This window comes from Pezoporus wallicus, unplaced genomic scaffold, assembly GCF_028554395.1.
Source record: "Pezoporus wallicus isolate ANWC-B61680 ecotype Strahan unplaced genomic scaffold, APGP_CSIRO_Pwel_v1 contig_227, whole genome shotgun sequence".
Taxonomy (NCBI): domain Eukaryota; kingdom Metazoa; phylum Chordata; class Aves; order Psittaciformes; family Psittacidae; genus Pezoporus; species Pezoporus wallicus.
Window position 1 is genome coordinate 126,799 of NW_026635704.1, and position 21,907 is coordinate 148,705.

Consider the following 21,907-nt stretch of genomic DNA (forward strand, 5'->3'; position numbering starts at 1 on the left):
ACAACATTTGGGTTTGTTTCAATAAAGGAAGAATTTTCACTTAGAAAGAAATGCACAAATGCAAGTTATTTCATTCACACTAGTCAGATTCATCAAGACTGATGTTTTCCTGTAATTTCAAAACTAGGCGTATACCTTATAAATTTCATAAGGTAAACAGGATGCTCAAAATATGACCTCCTGTTAACAATTAAGGCAATTCAACATGTTCCCAAGAAAAAAGAAACAGTGCATATACATGTGTATGTTCATGCACATATACAAAAATTGGTATCCATCAGTCTCCAACCAGTCCTCAGTAAGTTTTTACTTGTTGTTCTATTCCTGCTGACAGTGACATAAAACATAAAGACTAAATTTCTTAAATTAATTAACTAAATCTAGACTTTCTCTGCTGTGCAGAAGCATGTCAAGCTAAAACCCTGCTTAATGAGCCAGCAGAAAATAAAGAACTAATATCTGAAGGAACTCAAATATGACAGATAGATGTTAATTTGTTTCTGTGGCTGTTCATCTACGAAGGAAATTCCATTCACGGATATGTTAGCATGTAACTAGAACTTGGAATTTAGTAGACTGCCTGCAATATTTTCCAAAATGTGAAAAGAAAGCTAATTAATATTCCTATATAATGAGATGTTAAACTTATAGGAAATTTTAAATTCCATATTTAGTTATATAGACACACATTTTGAGTTTTGTTGGATCTAAATGGTCCTCAACCCATTGTTTTGGAAGATTAGTCCTGAAAGCTGCATCACGAATATTCTTCTACTGATGAACTTGGATTGAAATAAAGACTTCTTTTTCCAATAACCATTCCTACATAACCAGGTAATGTTCCTAAATTACTTTTTTGATGTCCTTTATAAAAGTACATTGCCATCTGTCATCAGAACTCCACTAAGCTAACTCAGTCTCCTGACACATTTACCTATTATCCTGTGTATTAGGACAAATCATTCCTGTGTGGTTCAGATTCTCTTACCTCTGGAGACCCTGCAAAGATCCTGTTAATCTCTTTGCCTTCCCTGAGCCTGCCCAGCCTTCTCACTTCCTCCTGCAGCTCAAAAGGGGCAACACATTTCCTCCACCAGTGTATACCTCTTGTAGGCATTGACATTCTTTCCCTGCCTCTGCCTCAAGAGAAGGTATCAGGCACTGCCTGCAGCCCAGTGCCTGGGGACCTGCATTCTCCCTCAGCAACTCTGAGCTGAGTGAGGTCTCTACTGTGCCACCAGCAGCCCCAGCTAGTGCTGGGTACCGTGTGCCAGGGTGTGCCACTACTATTGCTGATGTGTTTCATGCCGCCATCAGCACATTGCCAGCCCCCTCTCACATGCAAACTAATGGACAAGCTACTGCTCACCATAGACAAGTTCCACCTGAATGGGCACGTGGCTCCTCCTAAACAGGAGTTACCTCTCTTGGTCACAGCCTAGATCTCAGGATGACCCCAACACCTCTGAGGATGCCACCTTCCTCTTTGCTAGGTTTCCAATCCCACCATACCCATTTGGTAGCCCAAGGGCAATGCCCTTATGGTGATGGGATTTCCCCACACATCCCTTTGCCCCACGTTAGATCCTTCTGCCTGAACACAAGCCCAGAAGGACTCTGACCATGGCTCATCAGGACCACCACCATCCTTACCTCACATGGAGGGGCAGCAACACCTGCCTCCTCCAGCCAGTCCCTTCCTGCAAGACTATAGAGCCACCCTAGTACTGCTCTTGCAGCTCCCCAGCACCAGTGTTGACATGACAGCACAGAGTGGCTGCCCCAGGGCTGGGCTTGCCCATATACTCACTGCAGGTCCCTTATTGCCAGGCTATACGGATAAAAAATTAATAAATGGTTGATTTATCACATTCATAAACTCTAGATAAGGTTTTACTCTTAGTTACAACACAGGAGATGAGAAGTCTCAATTTTGTTTCTTACTCAATGTGATAACCATGTACTGCTAACATACCTGTCTCAGGCTTTCCAGATTGGTTTGACGCAGTTCTTCATATTTCCATTTCCAAAGATATAACTCATTTTCTATTTTTTCCATTTCTTTTTCCAGAAATGCATTCATTCTGAAAAAGCATTTTACAAGTCAGCATTGCATCTTTTTGAGGTTGACAACAAATTACTTTCCACAGATTGAGTTATATTTTGCTGCCTTTGTCAGCTGTATATCTTTTTTTTTTAATAAAAACCTGTATTATCATCATATTGTTACAGCAGATTTACAAAAAATATTAGCTAAAGAGAACAAAGAATCCCAGCAGTATAGAATTAAAATTTAAAAACAACATTTGGGGATAAGCTGAAGAAAATTTGGAAACACCTTTCAGTTAGTGATTCAGATCACCTAATACATCATGATTTAGTGAAAATCCTCAGAGAAAAGGTTCGGTATCAATTCTATTTGGGTACACGCAGAATGTTATTTTAAACACACACATTGGGGGGAATATATATTCTATGTAGACAGTACTGAAACTGAAGATGATCTAATTTACACGTTAAAAAGTATTACAATGTGTATAAACCATGTTTCAAAAAATAATTACTCTTGAAAGAAAATGCTAGAAGAATTTTAGGAAAATGTATCGTATAGCTGAGGCACTACACCCTCATTCAGCTTTTTCTCTGGTATGTTATTTGAGCATGAAGTCCATTACTACATTAAGAAAATTATTTAGGATAAACAATTCACAAGGAATGAATGATAATTCCTCGGAGAAAAGTACTGGATTACTGAAACAATGAACTTTGATACTTACCCTTCTAATCAATTAAAATAGTTTCAATCATTCAGGAAATAATGAAAAAAATATGAAGCAGCAGAGGCACTTCAGATGTTCTTGTCTTTGAGCACAATTAAGAATTCATTTCTGTGTTCACAGCAAACACTATTAGCCAAGTTCCAAAGACAAGAAGGAACTTCTCTTAATTTCACTTTATAGAATTTCTTAATAATTTCATTTTATATTTGTGTAGTGCATATGTTTCGTTTTGCAATTTGGCAACAAAGTAGAATTTGGAACATAATTAAAGGTGAAAGAGAAAAATCTTAATTACAAATAATAGATTTCAAGTTATATTTCTAATATTCTTATAAAATAATATCACAGTTAAAAATTCTGGAATGTTCCATTGGTGATAAACATCAATATGGGAACAAAGTCAGGGTATATATATTATTATATAATATAATATAATATAATATAATATAATATAATATATATTAATTATATAATATAATATAATATAATATAATATAATATATATTATATATTTTCTAATATATTGTAAAAGAAAAAAATGTTGACAATCCTGGCAACTTAAGAAACTGCCGTAAGCCACAGTAGTTATTTTCTATTCTGAGGCTAATGGGATTTATCAACCTTTTTTACTAAAAATATTATTGCCAGGCAGAATCTGTGAAGCATCTTACCATTACTTAAACAAAAGATCAAGATCAGAGCATATTTAACGGATCTTCTAGCCACCTATTTTAACTCCTTCTTATCTTATTAAATTACAGAATTACACAGAATGGTTGAAGTTGAAAGGGACTTCTGGAGGTCATCTGGTCTAAACTCCCCTGCTCAGGAAGGGTCATCTAGAATTGGTTGCTCAGGACCACATCCAGATGGCTTTTGTAATGTCTCCAACAATGCAGACTCAGCATCCTCTCTAGATAACCTGCACCAAGTCATCATCACAGATAAAAAGCGTTTATTGATGCTCAGGAAGCACCTTTTGTGTCCATTGGCTAAGCCTACACATGCAGCACTAAGCAATTCCTCTTTGATACTGTCAAACACTGGTGCAGTTGGTAGGTTTTGGTTTTAAAGCAAAGAAATACTTCAAAGTTCAAAAGGGACAAATTAATATTTTGAAACTACAAGACATTAAGATGAGAACATTGATCCAAAAGAGGACTAAAGACAACTATTTTAGGAAAATGATTCTTTAAAATGGTGAGCAACTAGTAAGGTCAATGGAACCTCAAATGTGTATTTGATATGAGCCGTGTGCTTAGTAGAAGATTTTGATGTGTGATTTTACCTATCCCTGAAGTTCTTTGATAGCCAAAACATAAGCTTTGAAGTTTTTTTGTTGTTTTGGGTTTTTTTGTACTCCTTTCTTTTGCAAAGCCTGATCTATGGCTTAAGGATAATATTGGCATTACCAAAGACAGCTCTAAACAGAATGCATGAAGCAGAGGTCCTCTCAGGATGAAGAAACAAAACATCTCATGGAGACATTAGTCAGGTAACTAGGGGCAAGTCTAAACACTGGATCTGCATGAGCTAACATGATTCTGGAAAGAATGTGGCCACAGTTTGGGAGTACTGCATGTAAACCAGAGAACTGTGCTGTATGAGTAAGATCATACTGACTGCCAAGGTAACCTTTGGCCTTAGGGTTCAAGCTGTCAATGATCCAAGTTTGCTTTTGATGCAGCACAGCTGTGTGTCCTTGGCTCAAGTTTGCTGGGAAAATTGCTAAGTTGCAAGGAAGAAGCTGTGAGAAAGTACTTAAGTTTTAGCCATGCAAGATAAGTAAAAAATGCAAACAGGGGTGAGATAGTGATCATTAGCAGCTCCAGGATACAGAAGCAGAAATGCTGACATGAGCAAGTCTAAAACCTAAGAGGAAAACCTAGGAATCTGAGGATGGAAACTCAGCAAAATCAACTGAATCCACCAAGGAGTGGAGACCAACCTGACCTGGCAGATGACAGCCTGCCCAACAAAGACTCATAAGTCTTGAGACCCAAAGTCTCAAGAGACTGGTGACTATGTTAATACTTATCCTAGTAACATTATTCCCAGCTATTTATTGTGTGCATTGCCAAAAAATAATTGCTTCATACTTTTAAGTTGCATATATTCTGCTTACAGAACATCTTTGTGCACAGGAGGCATTACCCAAAGTGACCTAGAGAGGGAGCTGTTATACCAATGCCCTCTGTTATGCAGGAGTTAGGAGTTGGCACTGGTGTAGATGTGCCCCAGTTCTTACCATGTGCCAGTAAATTTATTACCATGTACCACAGTCAGTATGTATCTAGGCATAAATGGCAAAATCTATTGAAGGGATTAAAAAATAACAGTTGAGAAAATATCCCCTTTCTAAAATTAAAGATTTATATATGCATGGATGTATACTGAGACTGCTGTTGAAAAATTAAGTACCTAGGACCCTAAATACTTCAACTAGAAGAAAATGGGTATGTGAGGCATCAGTCTCTTAACTCACATATAAAAATACCATGACAAGCTGGAAAATTTAGGGATTTTGGGAATTTTGTTTCCATAAAAATCTAAATCCTTTTTAATGAGATAGAACATACTTCTGGTGATCTGCTGCAATATGCTATTATTGTGTGTTTTCTACAGCTATCTAATTCCTATAACAGAACACAGTAAACCCTAGTTAGGAATGTAGCAGATTTTAAAAATATTTTTGTTTGTTTACTCAGACTTGTACTATCTACAGGACAGTTGTGTGGAAAAAAAACCCAACCTGACAGGAAGGAAATTCTTTATCAGAGTTTCCCATGACAGACTCTCTGAAATAAAACTCTTGAACATATTTGCAAAAGAGGGAATGTTTTCTTTTTTCATTTTCTGTTTAACTTCAGCTGATTTTGAAGTTACTGCTGCATAGTGCCTGAAGTCTCCTACTACATCCATCATACTTCATATAGCGCATGTTTCCTTGGAAAGCCTTTTTTGGTGTGATTCAGTCTTCCTCAATACTGATCACCTGTACAAAATGTCATGGTATTTCTACCAACAGAGACTCACATTCTAGCAGGTAGTGCCCAATCAACATATAATCTCTTTACTTCATCAAAATGAACATTTAGTATTTATGTGAAGTAAACTTGATATGATACAATAAGCATGCAATGTGTGTTATTCTATCTCTGTTACCTGTTTTTGACATAGACCATACTACAAGTGAAGAGTTAAGATTAACAGAATTTTGCAGCTGTATTTTGCAGCTGTACTTTTAATTCAAAACCACTTTAGTTAGTTTGCAGTTGGACTCTTCCAAAGTCTGATGGCAGAGTATATGAAAATTTGTTGTTACGCACAAAAGACTCCAATAACTAAGCATAATATACATTAGATATCACTGTATTGATACCAAATTTCTAGTAAGTATATATTTTTTATTAAATTCTTATTCTTAAAAGTTCTGTATGGAATACTTCTTATTTAAGCAACAGAAAATCTAAGAAAATCCATAAACACATTATGGTGGATTTTCTTTCTAAATTATTATCAAAGTCATGTAAATAACAGTTAATAAGGCTTAGAAATGGAAAAGATGAACTATGAATGAAAGTATCGCCATATCTATTTTAGAAAGTGTCTTTTAAACCTTTATTTTTAATAGAATTCCCCCAAGTAGGATTTATTTTGCACTTACTCTCTTTCCTTCTGCAAGATTTTCTGTGTTTCAGCCAACTGCAAATGCAAGACTGAAACATGTATTAAATCATTCTCTGTTGTCTCAGTTGTACTGTCCAAACATTTTTTATGTTCCTCCAAATAGGTGCTGGGAACAACATTGGGAAAGGAATCGGGAGGCTTTGGAGAGATTTTTTGATTGTGATTACTTTGGTCTTTGAATACATCCTGAGAAAACAAAAATATGACATCTGAGAAAAACATAAATGAAGGGAAAAGACTTGCATGATTTCTGCAGGGACTACCAAGACTTTTCTAGACATTTAAGTCATGTAGGAGAAAAAGGAAATAAGTAACATGCTATACAGTTGCATATGGATAGAATGTGCAAAAAAAGTCACTGTAGTTGGATCATTTTCACTTTGTGATTCTCTCTTACAGCTTCTGTAATGACAAGCTTCATTCAAAATAATTCTAATGCATCTTTACTAAAGAAATTAATTCCAATTATCGTTAATTAGCTATAACTATGTTGAAGACAGAATCATGGAACTAACAAAATCAGGAATGCAATTTATGCATACAAATAATATACTGAGAAACTCTATGTAAGGACTCTTATACTTTCAGTGAAAATCATATCGAAGCAGCTGACAGACTTATACAAGTTTCACAGGAGGAGCAAAGTTACCTGCATAACATAGCAATTGGATCCCATTCAGAAACTAAAAACACTAGAATACTTATTTTGAAGGCATACATGCTTTGAATACAAAACATAAGCAAAGATAAAAACAATTAGGAAACAAACTTTAAAAAGTAAAATACATATTTATCTATCAGGAAGACTGAACGTCTCTTAAAAACAATAGTATACTTTTAAAAAGTATTTAAATTTTATCACTTCTGCTGAAATTTTTAAAGCTTTAGTAGATTACCACCAGTGCTATTTCATATCACTCTGTTTTCCTGAAGTTTTAGAAGAATGTCTGCAATATACATCAGAAAATATTAGAAACTGCTGAAGAGATAAGACTGTTTCCCATTCATATATGTTTCAGTTTTCAAGTAGCGCCTTATTTTATGCTAAGCAGGAAGTGTAACAGTTAAAATGTATTTTGTGTCATTTCCTTCCAGGAATCCTGTTATGGCACGTTTATCTGCCCAAAAATATGAAATTCATGCTTTTTTTTTTTTTTTTCCAAATTTCTTCTCATTAACAACACCATGGTGTGGCTTGTGGGTTGTTTTTTTTTTTTTCAGAATTCAAAAGAATATAATGTAATTTATGTGCATTACAGAGTGAGTGAAAATTCTGAAAATAATACATTCAGGCCTAAGATCTTGAAAGTTTCCATTGAACTGAAGTAAAAAAATTCATATTTCTTACTACAATGACTGCTATCAGTCAGAAAAATAACAAATATATTTTTTACATAGCGCTTTCTATGAGGACTATGCAATTCATGCCAAGGCAAAGAATTAAAACTGGTATAACATGAACAAATAGTTCCATTTTGTTGAATGTAGCTCTTTCTTTTGTATAGAACTTGGAGCTGTAATTAAACCATGCCCATACTTGATTGTTTAATTCTGCATAACAACTTAATTGCTCTCCTTGCCAAGCAAAAAATCTTGTGAATTTGCAGAAGGATTTGCCTCACCTCTTCCCACATTTTAGAAGTTGCATTAAAGACGAATTAAATTATTTTATTTTAGAATCCAAGAACCTACATTGATTTTTTTTTGGAGGTAAAAATAAAGGTAAACCACAAAACATGGAAAATAAAGATAACAGAGGTAATGTTATCTTAAAACATGAGAGTCAGAACAAGTTATTGGATATAACAGTCTACCCCTGTTACCTAAATGTTTAGCCATAGTTGAAAGGTATGAATTGTTTTCTGTACTTCTCTATATTAGGAATATTAGAAATAATAGACAGGTGAAAAAAAAGTGGTTTTGCTGTTCAAGGGTTCAGGTAATGTTTTGGGAAAATCCTTGAAAACTCCTAGAAAATTTCTGTGTACTCTATAATCTCTTGCTTTTTCAAGACCTAAACCAATTCCCCATTCTTTACCTTCTTTCGGTCTTCTGTTCCAGGAATCTTTTTAATTTTGCTCAGTTCATTCACAGGTTCTCGTTCCAGAAATGTTAGCTGGTTTAGGTCTTTTTTAATATACGATATTTCTGAGCAACTGAATTCCGTTTTCCAAGCAGTTGCATCTTCCGAATTTTTCTTCTCACTTACTAAAACTTGATTTATTTTTCTAAGCATACTCAGTTCTTTTATAACATTGTCTAATTTGATTCCCAATTTTCTTGCTTCCTCTTGGGCTTTATTTCTTTCTCCTCTAACTTTGCTCCATCTCTCCCTCCAGTTAGCAGTACAATCTGACCACCAGCGCATGGTCTTCTCCATTTGGGCAGCTCTGGCTTTGACTTCTTCCAGTTCCTGAATTTTTACTGCTTCAGAAATTTCCCAGTCACTGCTGTAATTCTTATGCATGTATGGATAATAAGATGAATATGGGTAGAAACTTTGAGACAGCATATTTGAATTACACAAATAGCCATCTGGTTGGCAACCTCCAGCCAATTCATAAGGTTGTCTTGGTTGGGTCTCAAAAACCTGCATTTCTTCCATTAGTTTCTGAAGCAAGCCTAAATTAGTGTTTTGATTAATCATCTAATTTCACTCCTAAAAAAAAGACAAAGACAAATAATTTATCTTCCCTCAATTAAATTATATGAATAACCTTAAACAGTAGTTTATTTTACTGCTAATAATGAGATAATAATGCTTAGAAGTATGCTTCATCAACAAGAAATAGCTATTAAAACATATTTTATGTAATATTTTCTGAGTACAGTATAAACAAACATACCTATTATTTGATGAGGAATTGCTAGCAAAAGAACTGCCATTAAATAATTATAGTGCTCTCAAAAATTTTTGAGTCTAGACAAACCAGGCAAAAGCATCTTCCTTCAAGATTAAATTAATATATATTTTAAATGTCTAGTAAGAGAGAAGTATCTGTATAAACTACAACCACAGATTCACTTGCTTTCTTTCCCAAACTGTGGAACTTCATAGTAAGCAAAACTTACCTCATAATTTGCTTACTTAAGGGGAGGAAAAAAAAAAAAATCATAAACCCCCTGACCTTTGGATTTTCTTTGTTGCATGAGGAAAAAAAAAACCAACACATTTTTACTGGGGACTTTATTTTGCTGTATACATTCTCGATGTTCCCCAGGAACTATATTATTCTAATATTCTTGAAAAGGTAGTACTATCCTACTGTACTATATAGTGTCACTCATGATGACATGACTCTGCAAATAATTCTTGCTGCATTTATTTTCACTATGTATCTACTATTACTTATTTGGCCCAGAAGTAAATCAATGCCTCAGAAATTGCTTTTCCACCTCAGAGCTGAGAAAATGCTGTTGTGGGAAGTCTGTAGAGACTAGTCACTCTTATCTCCTTGTTTCCTAAAAAGAACCAAAACCCCCAAAAGACTAGAAATGTTGCTGTATCAGTAGAAGACTACATATTTTAGGTTAAAAAAAAAAAAATTAAAAATATGTTCTTACATTCCCACATCCATCTGTAAAAAAATCATGTTAATGTTAGTGTTAAAACCTGCGTTTGAAATGTAGAAGGCCAATGCAGAAAACAAAATTCTGAAGGGTAGTCTTGGCATTATGATTCAGTCATGTTTCATTTCAGCTGAATAGAAGTTTTTACATGTTTTTTTTTCCTGTTTCCTAGCTGTTTTCAACTATTCTGTGTTTTCCAGGACATTTATTTGCCATTTGTTAGACTCTTACACAGAACTACTGTAGTCAAGTATGGATATGAGAGCAGGAAAAAGACAGTAAAGGACTCCCTTCATGATCACTGGTGTTTCACCACCAACCCCCTTCTCATTGCCTGACCTACTTCCAGAATTCCAATTTGAATAAAATTTATCCAAAATACTAAGATATGGTCACCCAGAATTTTGTATGAGGTAAAATAGAGTCAAAATAACACAATATTTAAATTTCACAATAAGTTGTTAATTTAACTTCTGGTTTGTGATATTGCCTTTTGTTTCCTACAGATTTAATTAAAGCAAAGCAAAACCAAGCCACTGTAAACTTTAATTATATAATGCAATAGTTGAGGTTTTGGGGGGTTTAAATTGTACAATAACTTTTTCTCACATTTTTTGCTTCTGTCCCAGACTAGTAGATGCCTGCAGAGACATTCATTACTATGTTCAGTAGGTTTTATAAATGGATTTTGCTAGCAGCTTTGCATATTCACTGAAAGATGGCAGAACTTGGGGAGTGTGCAGTTTACAAATCTTAAAAGTTGGAGAAATAAGAATGGAAATAATTTTCTTTGTCTAAAACTTCAAAGGACCTGAGAAGAAAACAAAAATCTTCATGAATTGGAATCACCTGTTGCTGTGGTTTCATTACTGATTTGAGGTAATTTTACTGCAAACTGCTGCCAAAAAGGGTGGTTTTATTCACTGGCCATGAACTCTTGGCCCCCCACAACTGTGTGGCTCTAGTGGTCTTGAGGCTGGAACACCACTAATCAGATCAAACTTAAAGCTGTTATATTTGAGGTAGGCTTGTACAGTAGCCTAGTAGGCTTCAAATCATTTTTTGATATGCTGACCTTTGCCTGGACTTTTCATCATGGATACATGATCCTAACTCTGCACCTAAAATTCAAAAAAACTGAGAATTAAAATAAATTGCTTGTCCTCAGGAAATATTAGTATTGTCTCGGCCCACCGTAGTAAAGGAGATATTTGAATGTGTCTTAAATTCAGAAAATCTACTCAGAACAGCTTTTTTATGAATCCCCTATAATACTGCAAGAGGTAGAATGATATCTTACCAGTCAAGAGTTTGGGAACAAAACAAAGTATACATGTAGTATACAAGATTATATTTAAAATGCTGTGTTTGACTTTTGTGAGAATACTGTATGCAACTGAAAAAAGAGAATGCATTTCAGTGAAGACTAGAGCAGACTTCCTCTCCCATGGAGAAAAGGCTTGTGTGGTTTTGCCTACAAACTTCCTTTCTTGGCAAAAAACTATGATGTATCATGCTGATCCATTATGGTGACCCTCGCTGTCAGGTAAGTGAGCCACTAAGACCACAGGTGACAAAAGCAAATGAACTGCCACACATCACTGTAATGGCATTTCCAAACTTCTTTTTTACTATTATTATGCATAAAAATACTAGAATGTCTAGACTTGGACATTTTAATGTAAAGTTTAAGTTTCTGCAGGTATTTTTCACAAGTATTTTCATTTTATCAGAAGAGTAATAGCTTCCCGTGAGTGTTAAAACACAAGGCTAGTAGAATTAATGGTGGATATTCTTATGCAGTTAGTTTAATACCAGATATATACGTCTATACCTATGTCTGAAGAGCAAATCTGTTGCTAGAGTTGTAGAGCAACTGATTAAAATAAGCAACAGGCATTCCACTTTAGCTTGTTCTTGCATCTGTTTTAAAAGAAATAGACTAAAATATTATTCTTGAAAAAAGCTGCAAAAATAATAAAAATGTATTGACTATTATGAAAGTGCCTCCAATTGTCAGAATCTCACAGTTCCAGAGGGATGCTTATTGAGGTATTATTCAAATTCTGTTGGATGAAATTGGCATAAAAAAATGAATTAATTTGATACTGAAACCCTAGCAAATAATTTGACAGTATTAGAAGAAACTGAGGCTAGGGGAACCGTAATGACCTGCCAAATGTTTTTTGGAAAAGTAAAGAGGAGGAAAAAAGAGTAAAGTAAAAATATTTTTATAATAAACATGCAGCTCATGCTAAAACCTGATATATCCTGGGAGCAGTGCCATCAGGTCAAAGCAAGAGCAACACATACATAGGACACAAGGAACAGGAAAAGAAAAGGGATGCTATCACCTGCAGCCAGCATCTCCTGCATCTTTGCAAAGTAACTGCCGAGCAGTTTATTCAGAATCTGTGAACTCTTGGAAATGGTCTAAACCAGACTTCTGAGCTTAAAAATAGAAATACGTCAGCTTACACCTAAAGTTTTTGAAGCAGATGCAACAGCAGCCAGACTGATGAGGACTTTATGTTTGCCAGTGTGGTATAAGGGGCATCCATACGTGATGGGGGAGGAAGAATAAGCACTCTCATCAACATCTTAGCATTTTGCTCATATATAAGTTATGTATTAGAGAACTTGTGAGTTAGAGAGTTCACGAATTAATGAAATAATGAATTTCTGAATTCACATGTTGGACTAGTATGAACAAAGATGATTCAGCCACTGTTTGACACCTTTGTGTATTTTAATAGGCTTTGGGGGGGGAGAGATTTATTTCCTTCGGTTTTAGTTGTTTTTTTTAAATGAGGTCACAAAATGAAATTTAATTTACAGAGCACATTGTGCTGTAAATTTGAGAGACCCAAACAGACTATTACAATGGATGTAGATTATTATAATTCCACAATCTGGGTCTGATCATGGTCTCTGTGAGCAAGTTCAGAAAATCATTGGTTTAGAACTGAAAATTAAAAGATAGTGATTTCAAGACTTCTCAGTGCACAGATGAAGATCATTCTATTTATTTTTTTCCACAGCTATAAGACATAACAATATTAAACCATATGCTATATTTTTGTTTTCTGTTGTTTCCAAACATCATATTCTATATATGTGTCATAACGAAAACCAGACAAAAAAAGTCCTGAAGAGACAATGTAAATTATTTACTTCCTGTTACAAGTTATGTGATCATTTTTCCTATTTACACTTCTCTAGCTACATTCCTTTTAATATCAAAATGCCAATACAAACCTATATTTATTTCCAAACCACAATTGATTTACTTCTTATGTCCAGTAACTAAAAACACTTATGCTTGGAAACCATAAAATGTAAAGTTATGTTTCTGACTTCACAATAAGAAATATTTGTGGATTTGTGAGGGGTTTTTTGTGGGTTTGGTTACTTTTGGGGTCTTTTTTTTTCAATTATGAAATACCTATAGTGCCTGAAAGAAATGTTTCCTCACTGCGTCAATTTGGACATTATGGTTTGTTAAGGGTGTCTTTGAGATCATATGAAATCACAGCCACAGTTCATTATTATCCTGACAGATAAAATAAAAATTATGCAACCTCATCTTCCTTCTATAACCTATCCTCTGCCTGAACTCTTAAAGTATAAGATATGATGTCAGGCTTAAATCTTAATTTCAAAGTTCCTCATTTTTCAAAGTACAGGATTAAAAAAATCACTAGTTACCTCATTATTTCCTTATGTTATAAACACTTCTGCCTTGAAAATAAATACATTTAATCTCAGGAGAGGTTAAAAAATTTCAGAGGCAGTAAAAGGAGTAGGACCGAATGTAATAAGCATTTGTTAGTAGAATCTGCACAAAACTAGAGTCAGATCCCACTTTTGAGTTGATTACTGCTAGATGAGGAGAAGAAATAGCATGACAGAGAGAAAGAAAGTAAAAAAAGAGAACCAAGCTTGGTCTTCCATCAAAGAAATCCAGAAACAAAGTTTGTCAACTACTATATCAAGCTTAAAAAGTTTGAAAACAGAAAGTAGCTTCAGGAAAATGGTGGTTTTGTAGGGAAAATTTAATTTTATTACCATGTAAAATGTGACAGACAAGGTATTTCTGAAGTACCTCAGACAGTATATTATTATATTAGCAATGTATTGCTAAATTACCAGGAGAAAAGATAAAGGATGAGCAAATTAAAGATAGTGACTGAAAGGCAATAAACCACAGCATAAAGCCAAAAGAAAATAAAGCAATCAACATAATGCTGAAATAAGCATTTTACACTATACAACATTGTTAAGTATAGTGCTACTTGATGTTCCAATATTCACTATGAGACAAAATTTCTCTGACACCAGTGCAAGAATTCTTTCTATTGTTAATAGTAGCTTGCTTCTTCTGAAGATTTTCATAATTCACATGAAGACATGTCCAGTAAAATTATACATACATATAATTTAGCATTACACAAAATGAAACATGAAGCAGCCCTAAGTGGCCTCAATCTAGTCACACCAGTTGCATTGTCAGTTTACCCTTATACACATTCATAAAAAAAAAAAAAAGATAACTTGGAAGGTAGCCACAGATTACAATAAATTCAAAAAGAAACAAATTCTACTCTTTTTTGCTTTTATTTTTTGGCTGCCACTTCCAATAAGCTCTAAGCAGTTTGGTTACTACTTATGTATTTATTGTGATTTAGGTCTACTGGTTAACACAAGTCATTGCATATCATTGCAGTATCTTCTAAAATTCTTTTGCATAGAGAATCTGATGGTTTCTCACATGTCTGACACTGTATTCAAATACTTAGGGTTAAATATGTGTAACAAATATTTGTACATACAGATGTTGTTATTTACTACCCATAAGGCCAAATGAAGCTCTGAAGTACTGTCTTAAGTAAAATTTACAGCAACTTATTTTCCCCAATAATGTTTTGTTTGATTACAAACGTTCATAATGCATCAACCATAATTTTCATACATTTGAATCTATAGAATTGATACTCATTTCTCAGCCAACACACCTGAAGAAAAAAAAGTTTTATAATCAGATCATGCAGGGGGGAGGGGAGTGTGTGTGAAGTGAACTTTCCCAGAGAGTCTCAAACAGAACTAAGTATTAAGCAGAAGTCAAGACAAGCTTAACTCAATTTAACTAGCTAGCTGCGGTTTATGAGACACAACAGTTTGCCTGGTTTGTTCTTCTTTGATGTTGTCTATCACTTTTATTAGGATATGATCAATGCAAAAAAAAAAGAAGCAAAATCAACTTCCTAGGTAATTAGGATAAGTATCAACAGTCAAAGTTTTAGATCTTTACAGGTTATACACCATACAAACAGGTTTATAAAACCCAGTGTAAACTTCTGGACTAAACAAGTAGCCAACTTACATGAGTTCTAATCTCATCTCATTGATTTTATGTGGATATTGATAATCTACCTTTATTTTCTGAATGACGCTCTGCACTATTTTTAGGAAAGACAAGCTATGAATAATAACTTCATAACAAATTCAGAGTGTATTTAAACTAAGGCAACGTTAAATCATACAAACGAATTCCTATCAGTTAAAGGTCTGGCCTAACAGGCATCTCCTGCATAGCATAGATTTTTTTTAGAACAATAGTAACTTGCTTTCAAAATTAAAACAGGTAATTGCTTCAGAAGAATAGGTTTCACATTAGTTAATATCAGCTCAGTATACTGAAATACTATCTTTTTTCAGTGCTTATGGGTAAAGATGCCAATTAACACTTCATGCGATTTCTGAAAGCACCGAGGCATCTTGTTCTTCAGACACAGTGAGATTTCATCTTAATTACATTAAAATTGTTTCTGATTTTTTTTTTTTTCCCCAGCAGTTCCACAGCTGAGGTAAAGAGTAACCAGGTGCATGAGTCTTCCTCTTCCATTTCCACAGAAAGCAGAGGAAGTTAGTGTGTTTAATATGACCAATGTTTTTTACTGCACGTTGAAATGAACATCAGCGCTAAAGGTGTCATAACCCCTTTATTGGAGATATGTAGGTTAAGCAGGTAGGCTCTTACACTGATCAGCCAAATTGCAACTGAACCTGTTGTCAATCAACAACAGAATTTCTCAAGAGACTCCACGCAATCAGAGCTGTCAGTGTGCAAATATAGGATATGCAGCTCAGCCAGTACACACGTGTTACCTTGCTTATACTGACAGAAAGTCCTTTAACATGACACAGAAGAATGCCTTTCACAGATTTGCTCTGAACTTTTTCTGGAAAGAAGGAAAAGTATGGGAATAATACCCAAGACATACATCATCCAAAAGATTAGATCTACCATTGAGCATGTCGCTCATAAATGATTTTAGAAGTCTTTCTTAAAATTTGCAAGCATTTAAGCCAGTTGTAAGTTACAAGTCAATGAAAAAGAGAAAGCCAAAATCATTTCATTCGCTGTTTATCCAGGGTATTTGTTAATCAATTTAAGATATATGAAACATAAATATTTGCAAGTAAGCTTTAAATAAGCTTACAGGACACTATTCAAAACAAATACCTTTTTCCAGCCACTGCTAACATTAGCATGCTACTATTTAATTTTTTTTTTAATTTATTTATTTTAAAACCCGAATTAATCTCTTTGTGAGAGCCTCCATAAGTTCTTATTTGGTATAGCCAAAATATGAGATGCTCAGCTACTCCCGAATGGCACTGAGCACTTCAAAGATCTGTGGGTTTAGGGTTTTTTTACGTTTGGTCCCCCACTCTGTTCCTCCTCCCCCCACGTTTTTCACATTGGGTTATAGATAAGGTCAGCCGAGCTTCCTTCAGTTTCAAAAGGAAGTTGGAAAAGGCAACTGAAAACAGACTTCTTTATTCATTCTGAAAAGCACTTTACTGATCAAGAATTAGGTTAGATACAATTCTAATACCTGTCTATCCAAAGAGTAGGGGTCACTTAAATGTATAGAGAAGCTTCACTGCTTAAACAAAAATCATGAAAATTTTATATTCTAGAGTTTATACCAAATTTCTGACAACTTTTTTGAATGTTACTTTAAACTGGACAGCTTCACTTTCATTTACAGGCTTGTTTTGCTTAGTAACAAAACAACATTGAGACCTTTTTTTATTTTGTTTTCAATATGTGAAGATATAAAGGCATGTCCCTGAAAAAAAAAGTCAAGTTTTTAATCCCTGTTTATAGTCTGACAAATTCTGAAATTTTATGATATAAGAGATTAAGAATTGTCTTGTTATAGTTGAAACCATTTGTAATCTTTTTCTAATGAAAACTTGACCTACTTTCAAAAGCGATTTCATAATACTGGGAGTAGGGAAAACTAATCACAGATATCTGATGCATTGTTTCAGACCATGAAACATTCCAAGGCTTTTTTGGACACAGAACAATTTTTCTTCAAAACGCTACTCAGCGTCAATCTCGAAAGAAGTGATTTTCCCACCCATATAAGCAGACAAGTAAGAATGCTCACTAATACTTTGTTTTCTCTGGGGCAGAGCCTATCTCTTTGGCTTGTTTGACCACTTTGATACAATTGTATCAGAATTCATGAGTTAGTTGCGCAAAGACACGATCAGCTTTATCAGAATAGTTTTAGAAGTAATTTCTTCCATAATTAATGACTATTCTTAAAAAAAAAAAAAAGTATAAAGAAAAAAGAAAAAGGACTTCTTGGACATTTGTATGCAATTATTCTCTATTGCCCTTAGCCACTGCAGTATTTTAGCACCATCTCGTGTCTTTCAATAGTCCAAGGACTCCTTTGTGGGTTTTAATGATATAAGATAGCATCTGGTGATGACTCCAACTCCACTAAGTCTTCTTTGAGGGAAATCTACTTAAGAAATAATTCACAGTGTCACATAAGCCATGGCTCTACAGTTCCTAGGGTGGCCATATGAAATAATCCACAAATTACCATGTGCTGTAGTCTAGATGGTATTTAAATGCATAAAGAAGCATAGCTATTTATTTTCTCAGTGTCTACAGTAGGCCATCAAGTAGTCCCACCAAAAGAGAAGAAATTAATAAGCACTGGTTACTCACGCAGGCTCCTTTGGCATACTTTGTTTTGAATATTGTTTTTCAGACAGAATGGAAGTGGGTAACATTTACTAGTCTCGTCAACCCACAGAAGTGTCAACTAGGAGAATATCTAATTTGTACATTTCAAATGATTCTGAGATATAAACCTCTTGGTGCTGCAGTCAATTACAGTGTATAATGGCTGTTCAATACCAGCTTCTTTAGATTTTTCATTTTCTAATAATTTATTAGAGGTTACCATTGTAAATACATGTAAATACATAAAAATGACAGACTTCTTAATTTCACATTTTTCACTAAGTTTTTCACAGAATCCTCTGCAGAGGGTACCTGACAGAGAGATGCGACTACTTCTATTAATTATACCAAATAGATTACAGAAATCCTTTTATCTTTATTATATTATCCAAAGAATTGTATTCACAAACTTGAAAGAATGTGAATTTTCTAACATAGGTAATCGAAACCAAAATCTAGGTTTCTAGCAAAAAAGAATCAGTGAGAATTAAGACAAAATGCAGCTATCTGGATAGTCAGTAGGAGGTCTATTAATACTACTTGTTATATACATTTATTAAACTCATCAACATTACTTCTGAAATTTGTCCCTTGGTTCTCATTAGGAATGGATCATCAACAAAGTCTCATATCATCTGGGATATTTGCCTCTCAAATAATGCAAACTATATATCTTTGCCCAGCATTAACAAGTCATAGTATCCATAAATTAAATATCATATAGCTAACACTCTTTTTTCTTATTCTATCATCAGGTATTTTCTGAAGGAAGTTAGGATTATACAACTCACTAGTGTAATTTATAAAAATAGAAACACTGTGAAAACAAACAAAAAAAATGCAATATGAACTGCTGCAAACTCATAACAATATTCTCATGATACATGTTCATAATACCAATAATGATTAAAAGTTATGAATGTTTTATCAGTTTATCCTATTGCATATTACTGTGCTTTATAAAAGCTTTTCGGTATTGAAACAGTATAATCCTTGAACTTTCTGCACTTATACTAATTTCTAAATAAAAAATAAGAAATAATAATTTAACAAACTGCCACGTGAAGATTTTGAAAACTTACCTGATTATGGTAAGTAAAGGTCCTACTACATCTGAAAAACAAGCTACATTTAATAGGGTGTTAGAATTAATACTCCCTGACAGTAGTGAAAAGGATAGATGAGAAAAATATAGCTAAATCTGACTTAGCCATGTATTTCAAATACTGTTTTCTGATCTTCAATAGTTTTGCTGGATATTTCAGATTGTTTTCCTTCTTATCATCAGCATTATAGTCACTCATACTCTGTCTCTAAAGAGAAATATAAAAATTAAACAGCAAACCCACATGCTTAAGAGCCCTTACCCTCCGAGTTTGCTGGGCTCCTCTTGCTTCTCAGTGTTACAGACACATATGTAAACAACAGAATTTCCTTCATCCTCTTCTCATCTGCACTGTACTGGGATGTGGCCAACAGGATTATTTACAGCAGTAAAGCCAGTCCACAGTGACTTGAAAATGATTCTTATTGGTCAGGCTTTATCAAAACTAAACCCACATTTTTCTTTAAAGTATAAGCCATTTATGCAATATAAAACTTTTCCCACATTTTCTTCACTAAGTATTGCTTTATTCAGTTTTTTATTTCTCCCTACCTTTCTAAACTGGAGTCCGTAACCCCAGACTATTATTATAGAATATATATAAATATTATATAGAATCTTAAACTAATTATTCCAATCACAGTAGTTAAGCACAAGTAATAATATTTTCCAGGTTGGGTAGATTCTTATGCCACTACTTGCTCTTACTATATTTCCCGAGTTTTCAATATCCTATAATCACACTAGTTTTTCCCACTGCATAACTGTGTACCATCAAGCCAATACATGTATTCTCATAATTGATTCAGTAATTAGAAGTTGTTGAAAATTATGAAAAATCTCTGGCTACATTCCATTACCCCTACTGCAAGAAATCAATTCACATTTTAAAAATAAAGTTATATGCACATCATAACTTACACAGTATTTTATTTCTTTGTAGCTAACCACATTCCAACCCATTCATGACTTACTTACAGAACTCATTTTTCACCATTATTCACTTACTGCAATCTCTGAATGCACCCAAGAAGCATGTTCCATTGCCCATATTCAAACAAATTCTCAGTTTCTAAATAAATTGATGCACATTAGTTTTATCTGAGAGGAAATCATGTGACTTTGATCACAACTGAAAATATCTTCACAAGTGAAGACCTGTAACAGAGAATGTATCATTTATCATCTAAAACTTAACAAAAAAAAAAAAAAAAAAACAAAAAAAAGAAACAAGAAAGCAAGCATTAGTACACCACATGAAGGAAGTAGCACTGTTGGAAGTACAGAATCACAGAACGGTTGAGGCTGGAAGGGGCCACCTGGGGTCATCCATTCCACCCTCCTGCTCAAGCAGCATCACTTAAAGCACATTGCTTAAGAACGTGTCCAGATGGCTCATGACTCTCTCCAGGGAAGGAGGCTCCCGAAGCTCTCTGGGCAATATGTTCCAATGCTCAGTCACCCTCACAGTAGATGAGTTTTTCCTTATGTTCAACTGGAACTTCCTGTGTTTTAGTTTATGCCCATTGTCTCTCATCCTATCACCTGGCACCACTGAGAAGAGTCCGGCCCTATCCTCTTTACACCTTCCCTTTAGATACTTACTATGATGAATTCTTTGTCACGGAGGTGTTAAAATTCTCAAACCCTCTTTTCCAGTTTTTTTTTCTCCTGACTACTTTTTGGAAAGGAAAACCATACTCTTCAAGAAAAAAGACATAAAAAATAATGCAGAATAGATGAAAAGTAAAGCTATAACAAAAGCTCAGGCTCTATTCTGTTACATTCCATAGTGAATGACAGTTCTTGAAGGAATCTTGATTTTACACAGTTGTTAAAGATGTATTAAAATTTAATAAAAAATCTTATACTGTAAATTTGGGAAGTTACCTTGTGAAATTGTATTGACCAAACTATGCAGATGACAGGTTTTATAAACTTTGATGTAGTATATTGTCAACTTTGTAAGAGAATAAAAACAAACAAAAAACCCAAACAAACAAAAAACCCAAACAAAGAAAAACCCATAAAGATTTATTGTACTAAATAAGCTACCGGATTGCAACTTTTCAACTCTTCCTGATAATAGCAACCTACTAGGGGAAGTACTATGCAATATTATTAGGGAAAGGTAGCAAGGAACCTGGCGCGTGTATGGTGCTAGATTTGGTAAGCAATTTAATTTTTTATTGAAAGAAAGAGAAGTGGAATAGTCAGCTATTTTTATATTTTTGCTTGCAAATATATTCTTCCTTTTCAGTCTTGTTTGAACATGACCTTGATGTTTGGCCTATCACTGTAATAATTACAAAATAGATGATGCCAACATGCAAGCTTGCTAACACATGACCTTCACATAGGGAGCGGAATTGTCTTCCCAGAAGTTTCCAGGTATGTCAACAATTCTTAGTAAGTTCATACTAAGAATATTCCTATGCTTTTCAAGAGAATGAGGCTGTGATCATTATTCTTGTAAGAAAATTGTATTGAGAAAATATGATAAAGACTTCAAACAGCATCAGTAATCTAGAACATATGTTCTGATACATGGAGTCAGAGGTCACCTGAACTTTTGCACCCCTGATTAATGTGGGATAGACTCCCTTCACTTTAAGTACATATGAGCCTTGGCAGTATGCCTGGCTTGCTTTTTCCAAGATCCACCAAGAAACATTAACAGAACATGAAAGCCAAATTTTGAAT

At 34.3% G+C, this 21,907-nt stretch overlaps 1 protein-coding gene across 1 annotated transcript in view; it reads right to left on the minus strand.

Moving 5' to 3' along the window:
• Positions 1-19,738, minus strand: part of LOC130592820 (coiled-coil domain-containing protein 102B-like) — a 136,140-nt gene extending 116,402 nt beyond the window's left edge. Inside the window, exons 1-4 of the mRNA XM_057397390.1 lie at positions 19,467-19,738; positions 8,509-9,129; positions 6,448-6,656; positions 1,976-2,084 (exon numbers count right to left, since the gene is read on the minus strand). Of these exons, the coding sequence (XP_057253373.1) occupies positions 1,976-2,084; positions 6,448-6,656; positions 8,509-9,117 (927 nt within the window). The 5' untranslated portion in view covers positions 9,118-9,129; positions 19,467-19,738. The remainder of the gene's footprint in view (positions 1-1,975; positions 2,085-6,447; positions 6,657-8,508; positions 9,130-19,466) is intronic.
• Positions 19,739-21,907: the final 2,169 nt, after the last annotated feature.